The sequence below is a fragment of the Humulus lupulus genome, chromosome 3, assembly GCF_963169125.1.
Source record: "Humulus lupulus chromosome 3, drHumLupu1.1, whole genome shotgun sequence".
Lineage (NCBI taxonomy): Eukaryota > Viridiplantae > Streptophyta > Magnoliopsida > Rosales > Cannabaceae > Humulus > Humulus lupulus.
The window spans coordinates 284,412,241-284,422,405 of NC_084795.1; the positions used below are offsets into that span (position 1 = coordinate 284,412,241).

A 10,165-nucleotide genomic window follows, 5' to 3' on the forward strand; every position below is an offset into this window, starting at 1 on the left:
ATTAATTAGAGCGTGTGGACAAGTTCACAATCATAAGTTGTGAAAGCACGTTAGATAGATTTAAAGAAAAAAACATAATAACATTAAATACACAAATTAATTATTAATTATAACACAATAAATAATTTTCTCCCAAAATAATAACAACAATAATAATAATAATAATAATAAGGTTTATACTTTTTTATACATGTGTTTTGTTTCATTATTTGTTTGGATCCTATATTTTGATAAATTATGTTTTGGACTTTGTATTTTCTAAAATAATTCAAATAGACTTCTAAACTCGATTTTGATTAAAGTTTTTTTAACTAAAATTATAAATAATTGATCAAACTAGCAACTCAGAATAAAAATACAATTATTCTGCCTAAGAACTGTGTTGTTATATTCAATTTTTTGTTCATCAAAATCAAGTTTAGGAGCCTATTTAAGCTATTTTACAAAACAAAGAGTCCAAAAAATAATTTGTTAAAATTTAAAATCTAAACAATTAATGGGACAAAACACAGTCTAAAAATATATCTAAAAATGTATAAACACTAATAATAATAATAATAATAATAATAATAATATATGTATTGTGAATTTTAATATTAAACAAACCGAAACGAAACGAGAATAAAGTAATAGAGGTTGGTTGAGTGCGTAAAAGCCGCGACAAATTGAAACATCCGCCCAAACTCATATTTGCCAGCGTTTTGGAGAGAGAAAGATCGAAACTTTCATTAATAATATCACAAAAGAAAGAATTTTTAAGAGAGAGAAAGAGTGTGAGAGAGAGAGAGTGAGAGAGACAAGAGGAGAATCTAGTTGTCTTTGTTATAATCTCTCTGTTCTGTGAAAAGACTCCCAACAAATATTTTGGTCTGAGCTGAGGAGGAGGGCTTTAGTGGTCTTTTTCCCTTTATTGGTTTGCATTGTCAGGAGAAGAAAGAGAAGAAAGATCTTCTTCTTCTTCTGTACACAGCTCATTAAAAAGCAGGTTTTTTTTGGCGAAATTGTAGCTACTCAGCTGGAGTTTTGGAGTTCTGATAACTTTTTGGAGGTGGGTTTTTGAGTTTTGTTAAAGGGTTTTTCTTCTTTTTGGGGTTATGGATTTCGTGGAGGAGGAAGAAGACATGGGATTTTGATTTAAAACAAAAAAGTCAGGGGTGAGAACTGTAAAAAAAAAATCAGAATCAGGGTTCTTCTTTATGGCCACCCCTCAGGAGAAGGAGACACCCAATAGGGTCTATCAAGTTTGGAAGGGAAGCAATGTAAGTTTTTTTTCCTTTCTCTTTTCTTATCCCTCTCAGTTGGGTTTTCTTTCTTTCTTTTATTTATTTATTTGTTTGGTTTCCTATAACTTGTCTTTACTAATGATTTGATTGGTTATGAGCTCCAATTTGTTTGGATTTTTGTTTATTGGTTTGGAAGGTGGTTGTTGTTCTGGTTGTTTTTTTGTAGCCTTTGATTATGTTTATATGATCAGCTTCAGTGGAAAAACTGCTGAAAAGTACTCTGAATAATGCAGCTGTTTAGTTAGCCTTACTAATTTGATTAAAGCAGAAAACATAGGTGGATTATTATTATTATTGCATAGTTTGTGGTTTCTCATACTTGGTTTATTCTGGAGTTCAGGGAAGGAACAGACATTTTGGTCATCATTTTGCTATACTACAGTTCTTAATGATCTGATCTTCTGTGAGATTGAGTTGTTTTTATATGTATACATCAATGGAGGAGAGAAACAAATTACAATTTTAATTTTCATGATTTCGACCTGAATATAGAGAAATCTTAGATAGTTTTACATTGCTTGTTGAGTGGATTACCTTGTACTCAGTCCTGTTCTTGGCATGATGGCTAATCTAGTCAAATAATAGTGATTAAGGATAGAACAAATTTTACATTTTTAAAGTTATTGAATCCAAAATTTGACAAAATTAATTATTTTCATAGGTGGTACAGAACAGTAGGAAAACTGAATGTAATTAACTCAAAATTAATGAAATCTGGAATTCATAAGTGTGAATTCCTTGGCTGCCTTTTCATTGAAATACCCAGAATGCGAGAGCTGGGTTCTCTCCAATACAAATAACTTCTTACAGCACAAACAGAAAACATTGCACTACTCTCTCCTTAATACTCGGGTTCACCCTTCTACTCTACACCCCCTTACACAGTATCTCAGTCCCCTCTAACAACCTGCTGACCTGTCATTCTATTTGCCCCTCCCCCTCCTATTGTACACGTAAGTTAATGGTGGCCTATCAGTGGTAAGATCCAATTATGAAAGTAATTAATGCATAGTAAATGTCCCTTATTGACGTAATCACTCATCGTGATTGTTCATGGGTTAAAACTAAGATTGAAACACCCGGGGTATCTGCAAAAGGGATCAGGGACTCTGATGATCAAGTTCGTGACGATTCTCTCTACAATTCAACAAAGTATTACTGTAAAAATGAATCAAAGGTTCACAGGTTATACTTCTACTATTAATAGGAAAAATCTAACTAACTAACTATGAAGAGAAAAACTTAAACAGTTAAACTGTTGGTCCACGTCATCAATATGATAAGCTAGTTATTTCTCTTCTTAGTTGGACGTTTTACCTTTGATGAGAACCAGTTTCTACTTCTGCCACAGTGCAAATATGGAACCTTAGTAGTTCAGAGTTTTTGTTGTTTCTTAGTATTGATGAAACGATGCGTTTTGTTCCTTCTATTAAACACAAAATGCTTAGAAAGGAATTTTTTATGACTCAAATTTTTAGTCTTACAAAAATCATCACAATTAATTAAGTTCTTAGTCATTTTCAGAGTTCGTTTTTCTTTGTTACATATAGTTGGCCATTGGTTTGAGTTGCTATCTTTGTTGAATTTTATCAAGCATAGAGTTAATTGAGAATGGGTATGGAGCTAACATTGATATGATAGTTATTTTCCTACTTTCATTAATAAAGCTTTCTTTGTTCTTGCCAGAAATTTTTCTGTGGTGGGCGATTCATTTTTGGCCCCGATGCAGCGTCTGTGCTTCTATCTGTATTTCTTATAGCTGGGCCTGCAATTGCCTTTTGTGTAAAGGTGTATTATGAAATAGATCACATGAGGTACTACTATAAAAGTAACTGGAATCTCGTATTGGTCGTTGGCGCAATTCTTACTCTTTTGGTAAGTATTTTATTTCTTCTTTCTAGCATCGATATCTTCTAAGAGGAAAGATTTCTGGGTAATTATAATGTTTTTTTAATATATTTCCTTTCAATCATACTCTACATCTTGTCATTATACTTTGCCACTATGGCAATCTTCTTCCTAGGCTGTTTTCCAATTTCTTTTACCATTTGAAAAATTCTTTCAGTTATTTGTTCCACAATTCTTCTCATGTATAACTGAGTTAAAACATCCTTTGATCAACTTCATAGAAATTATCACTATAAATTTGAAATCCATTAGCTGTAGTATAGAAAAATTACTTTATATAATTAATAGTATAGTAATGTAATTTGTAATATAAATTAAATGTTTTCTTTTAAAAAATATTTTCACTTCAAGCATATTTCTTTTGGCACAATAGGTCCAGTTTCGATCTTGAACTAACGTACCCTACTTAATAGGCCGAAGTCTATTTGGTAATTTTTTTTTAAATAGCCAGTAGCATCTTAAGTTTACATGGACAAATAATAGTCTATAATAGGACTTAATTGCTAGGATCTTAAGTTTACCTTTTTCGGAGTTGTAGGTGTATATTGGATTGGAGTACTAAGAATTTTTAAAAGCGTTATGACATAGGTAAGGCAAGTTTAGCTTTTGAAAATTGACTCAATGATAAGAGTGGCCAGTGTAATTTCCTCTTAATTATGATTCATTTTCTTCTGAATGTAATAAGTTGCTTTATGTATCTGTCTTTTTCTTAGAATGAGCCTAATTGTGAGAGAGTACACGGAGCTCTTTGTGTTTGTTTATATTGTACTTTAACATAATTTTTCAAATGGACAAATCTGCAGGATTTGACATTTCTCTTCCTAACATCTAGTAGAGATCCGGGTATTGTTCCTAGAAATACAAGGCCTCTTGAACCAGATGAAGCTGATGTTCCTACACCGTCCATGGAGTGGGTTAATGGTAGGACTCCACATTTGAAACTACCTCGAACGAAAGATGTTCTTGTGAATGGTCACACAATAAAAGTGAAGTACTGCGACACTTGTTTGCTGTATCGCCCTCCCCGTGCTTCTCATTGTTCCATTTGCAACAACTGTGTCCTGAGATTTGATCATCATTGTCCCTGGGTCGGTCAATGCATTGGAATAGTAAGTTATTGTACCTGTTTTCCCCTCCTTCCACACACGCACCAATTTGAATTTTGGTTATGTTCTGCTCCATATTTCTTCTCCTAATATCTAGTCCAAAGATTAACCTTAAATATTATGAATTATCAACTTCCCTCAAAAAATCATCCTTGGAAAATGTCAATGGAATAAGAATATTTTCAAATCAAAGTTGGGCAGATTATGAAATAGACAGAAAGGGCAGTACTGTTATTCTTGTTATTCTTTCTGGTTGACACTTACTGGTGTTTTAATCAGCCAAAGTATTTTGTGAAATAGTGGCTTTGTGTCTTTTGTAATATCAGTGAGCACACTTCTCGTCTTCATTTTCATGTCACCTGCCAGTGTTCATGTACATTAGAAGAACTTGTAGAGTTGTTACAAATTATTAGAATATTATAATCAATGTTCGTTTTTTTGTTCAATTATTATGGTGCATTGATTCTTTTGTCATGAATTGATTATGGTGCAGCGTAACTATCGGTTCTTCTTCGCATTCATTTCAACTTCAACGATCCTATGCATTTATGTGTTCACGTTTTCTTGGATTCACATAATTAGGAGACACGGCAAAGTCTTGGAAGCTATGAAGGTTGATTATCTATCAGATTTTCTAATAGCATACTGCTTTATAGCTGTCTGGTTCGTCGGTGGTCTTACAGCTTTCCATCTCTACCTCATATGTACGAACCAAACTACTTATGAGAACTTCCGATACCGATATGACAAGAAGGAGAACCCATATAACAAGGGAGTTGCAGGCAACTGTGGAGAGACTTTCTTGTCTACAATCCCCCCTTCTTTGAACAAATTTCGATCATTTTTTGAGGAAGATGAGCACGTGATGGTGAGATCCCTGACTCCAGATTTTGGCGAAAGTGCTATGAGCTCCAAGGAGAAAATTGATATTGAAATGGGAACTAGGCAGTCTGAGGACGGTGCTTTTCCACTTCCGGTTATTTTGAGAGATTTGAATTATGACGATCTAGAAAAGAACCCAGAAGAAGAGCGAAGACATGGTTTGGACTCGTATTTGCCTGTTGAAACCGAAGAGAAAGAATCCTCTGGTGGGAATTTGAGAATAGATGGTGAAGAAGATGGAGATGATGTGCAAGTGCAACATTCTCCTGCAAGAGAAAGAGTACGAGAGTCTCTTGATAGTGCCATGGTTATTGATGGAGCGTTGGAGAGAAACGATAACAGAAGTCACTCTCGTCGAGCAGTGGTTACTCATAATCAAGCTTAGAGGTATTTATTTTTGCCTTTTCTTTTAAAGGTGATTCTACATTTCATAACTCATATGTATGAATGATCAATTTTATTTTCCTTTTTCCACAAACAGGTTCTGCTATATATAGCAGTGTTTCTTTCGACGATGATGATGATGATGAGGGTAGTGTTGAAGCAGATTTGTGAGTTTGTCATGTTTTTGTAGCCATATATATTTATATATACAGTGATCGGTGGCTTGAGTCCGCTATTAACTTCACATGAAAATGAAATACAGGTTAACTACAACTACTACTTTTTTTATATATATGTTTTCTTTGGTAATTAAAGAAGAGAAGATTTGTTGTTTGTTATAATATTTTTCCATTACAAAAGTTTATTAGACTCATGATTGTTGTAAATGTCTTGTTCTTTCACAAGACATTTTTAAGGAAATGAAGCCTTCATTTGATGGTATAAATTGGTCAAGAGGCAGAAATGATAGCTCTACATTCTTTTGGTTCAAATTTTAGAGACCTTAATATCACTTTTATTGCAGCACATTAGTGTATCACATTATCTACAACACAGAAGAACCGAGTTATGTAGACGGTGATTGGTATTTGTTAGCGTTTTTAATTAGGTTTGCCTAGTTTCTTAACTGGGGATTTTTTAGAAAATTCAACAGGTTAACTAGCTAGAAGGCTGTAAAAAGAGGGTGGACAGTAAAAGAGATCTACTTGGACTTGAACTAATTCAATCCAAGTTTTTGATGATAGATTCACCAATAACAAAACCCACCATTGTCAAGAATTTGATATTTTCTATGACAATGATTTGAGTTGTGCTGATAAAAAGGTGCTTGGATAGATTGAACATAATGATTTGGATATAAGCCTATTGGTGAGGGAGATTCATAGAAATAAGGTAATGATGGTAGAGAAGCTATCATTGGTTCCCTTGGAAAACTCTGGCTTTGGTGTCCAAATATCAGGGATATAAACCAAACTATTAAACCTGTTGGGAATCTCCAGCTTCCAACTCCAAGAAACAAATTAATACACAAATTATGTTTATGGTATTTTTGCAATTAAATCATGCGTCCATGAAAAATGGCAAATTTGAAAAACAGAAAAAGTTTAAGGCCCAGTCCAGCCCAATAACGATTTCACAAGCTAAAACATATACTGAGTTATCAACTCAGACATTCATAAAACAATAAAAGACCTTTATCACAAGAACACGGGCACACACACACAAACAGTAGTGCAAAATTAGGGCTAGAGTTCAGAGAAAACAAACAGAGAGTGTGAGCCAATACACCAGAAAATTGATCTCGGAGTTCACCCCTGAACGATGGGCTACGTCTCCATCAAGCTACCTCAGAGTGCTTGAGATTTCACTAATCACAACAGGTATTACACAGTATATGCTTCAGATTTCGAATCACAGTATTTGATTGATAATCTGATCTTTGTATCTCTCTGACTTTTCTTTCTTTTCCTCACTCTTGCTAACTCTGTTTCTTTTCTTTCTTTTGCATGTACAAAACAACTGAGCTTCTTGGAGCTTCTCTCTCTAGACTCTCTCACTAGCTCAGCAAGGAATGGACAAAAAAGGAAGCTTCGTATCTGGTAGTCCTTCTCTGACTTGATCTCATTAGTATATATAGATGTAAATACTGGAGGGTAAGTTTAAGTTGCTGAGTTGTAAATTGGTTAGGCTTTCTTGATTTGGTAGATTCTTGTTTGTAACTGAAAGTTGTTTGAAGTTGTTCGAGTCTTTGTAAAGAGTCTGTACTGATATTTGGCCTAAGGGCAAACTTGTAATTTCTGTTGTAATATGAACTGAGCTTATAAGGGGATTTACTTAACAAAACCATTTGAGTGTTGTTCCAATAAGGGAGCATCATGAACACTTATACAAACTTCTCATTTAGACACTACTACTGTTGTGTCCTCTTCATAAATAAGGTAATCATTCCAATGCTGTAAATATTCCATAAATAAGGTAATCAAGATCCTTATAAGGTTTACTCATGCAAAACAAACCATTGATTTGATATCCGAATAATCACCCTAGGGGATCAATAGTACATGCTAAGGCAGTTGCTCCCATTAATGAATATACTGATGAACTCTCTCCAACATTAGCCAAACATGGCATATATAATATTCAATTTGAGACTTCAAAATGTCTTCTTGAGAGTATTACTTTGCCAAAAATCACCACCAACCTGCTCAAACACAAACCAAAACCAACATGTCAGCAAAGAACAACTTAAGAACAGAGTAAGAGAAGAAGAGAAGTTTTACTTGGTTCAGACCAAATCAGGTCCTACGTCCAAGGCAGAGACCACAAGCTAGGTCCCTAGTCACTCCACTATATATGTCATTGAAATATCTCAGATAGTACACCTTCCTCTCTGTAGTACAAAGCTTTTACACTTGGAATACAAGAAACATTAGCCTAAGACTATATATTGAGCCTTATTAAGACCAATAAAACCTTCCAACTAACATAACTGCTTGTGCAAGGTTATGAGTCAGGATCCAATAATCTCTACATGTCTTCTTGGCAGCCACCATGGTTGTTGGATGCTTCTTTGAGGAAAATGCCTGCATTGGCGAAGAATTAATGCACAGCCAGCCAAATCTTCACCATTATAATATGTCGGGGGTGAATATTTGACCCGCAAAACCCGCCCGACCCGAATCCCTAGAACCCGAATTTTTTGAAAACCCGTTCATTTTCGGGCTTAATCCGACCCAAACCCGAAATATGTCGGGTCGGGTTCAGGTTTAAAATGCAGTAATTTCGGGTTCGGGTGACACCCGAACCTGACCAAAATTTAAAAAAAATATGAAAAATGGTATTTTTGACAAAATGGTATTTTCGGCCCAAAACCCAGCAGGCCCAGCTCAACTCGAACCCAACCCGAAAAAACCCGAAATTCGAAAAAATTCGGATTGGTTTCGGTACCATTTTTCTCCACTCGAAACACGCAAAACCCGAACCCGATGAACCAGAAACCCAAAAATTCGGATTGATTTAAATATGAATTTTCATGACCAAATTTACTTTAGTCCACAAGCTCTCTGATACGGGGACAACATTAGTTACATTTTTTTTTTATCTTAGTCCACAATCATTACAAATATTGGCACATAAATTATAAAGATATAATTGTTAAAAATTTAATTAATAATTAATTACTAATTGATACCAACTAATTAATAATTAATATTTATTAAACTTTTTTAAAGTTAGAGAATAATAAATTAGTTAAAGTTATGCAACTTCCATCATTTGTCACATCTAAATTACTAATCCGCTTATCTTTTTCAAAAGTGCTACATCACTATTCCACTTATCTTATTCTTGTGGAGTCCACTTATCTTCGTCACTATTCCACTTATCTTTTCTTGTGAAGGTACTACATCACTATTCGTCTTATCTTTTTCTTGTGTAGTCCACTTATCTTTTTCTTGTGTAGATCATTAAGCTCACCACACTACAAGAAATATCTTATCCTCATCATCTCCATTCTAACCGTACTTGCAAAATACTCTAATATTATTTGCCTCACTCTTGCCTCTCTCCTCTCCTCTCGAAACCGTAGCCGCTCCTCTCCATCGGACCCTCGCCGCTTCTCTCCGACCACCGCGAATACCATAGCCTGTTACTCCTCCACTCGCCGCTCCTCTTCGACCACTGTGAACCCCCCCCCCCCCACTCAGCGCTCATCTCCGACCACCGCAAACCCCCTCACAGTCGCTTCGGTATATATTTTTGGCTCTGTTGTTTCGTGGTTCTCAACATATATAATATAAAATATATAAATATGACTCTGCTTATATATATATATACTAGTGAGAGTCGCTCGTGCCAAAGGCACGAGCAATCCGGTACCAGTGTTACTCTTTTTTTTACGTTTTATTCTTTATAAAAATAATATATTTTTATTTTGAACTCATAAAAAAATTAAATAATAATATAAATAAATAGTTCACAGTTAATAATTTATTGTTTGTTTATAAAAAGAAGGATGACCGTATATGTGTGATCAACACACCAGCATAGTATGACTAGAGCAACAAGCCTATTAATACGTGTAACTTTCACATGCATTAAACCACGTTGCATTCGTATGTATTAATATTCAATAAATGATGATAGCCTTTTATTATATTACTATATAAATGCAATAGACTAAATACAATATAATCATACATATTAAATTTATATATATAGATACTATATTGTATATTGTGCATATACAACTACGAATGAACATCATATAATTAGTGTATATTATATATATTGGTTAATAGAAAAAATAAATGAAGAAAAAAACAAAAAAGAAAAATAACCCCGTATACTTAATACAATATAATGTATATTATGTATATACAATTACGAATAACATAATATAAATCAGTTTATATTATATATATATACTATTTAACATAAAAAACAAATTAAGAGAAAAACAAAAAAAAATGACTTACTGCATCCACGCAAAAATGACCCCGTATACTTAATACAATATAATGTATATTGTGCATATACAATTACAAATAATATAATATAATCAGTTTATATTATATATATATTATTTAACGAAAAACAAATTAA

At 33.8% G+C, this 10,165-nt stretch overlaps 1 protein-coding gene across 1 annotated transcript; it reads left to right on the forward strand.

The window, feature by feature from the left end:
- Positions 1-690: 690 nt before the first annotated feature.
- Positions 691-5,904, forward strand: LOC133824864 (probable protein S-acyltransferase 1). The gene is made up of 5 exons (XM_062257874.1): positions 691-1,259; positions 2,970-3,158; positions 3,995-4,300; positions 4,791-5,566; positions 5,661-5,904. The coding sequence occupies exons 1-4, from the start codon at positions 1,197-1,199 to the stop codon at positions 5,562-5,564; spliced, it is 1,332 nt and encodes a 443-aa protein (XP_062113858.1). The 5' UTR covers positions 691-1,196; the 3' UTR covers positions 5,565-5,566; positions 5,661-5,904.
- Positions 5,905-10,165: the final 4,261 nt, after the last annotated feature.

Bases quoted from the DNA above. Each gene is read 5' to 3' on its own strand.
- LOC133824864 (XM_062257874.1), top strand. From the start codon at position 1,197: ATGGCCACCCCTCAGGAGAAGGAGACACCCAATAGGGTCTATCAAGTT. The intron at 3,159-3,994 runs GTAAGTATTTTA...ACAAATCTGCAG, and splicing joins GCGCAATTCTTACTCTTTTG to GATTTGACATTTCTCTTCCT. The intron at 4,301-4,790 runs GTAAGTTATTGT...ATTATGGTGCAG, and splicing joins TCGGTCAATGCATTGGAATA to CGTAACTATCGGTTCTTCTT.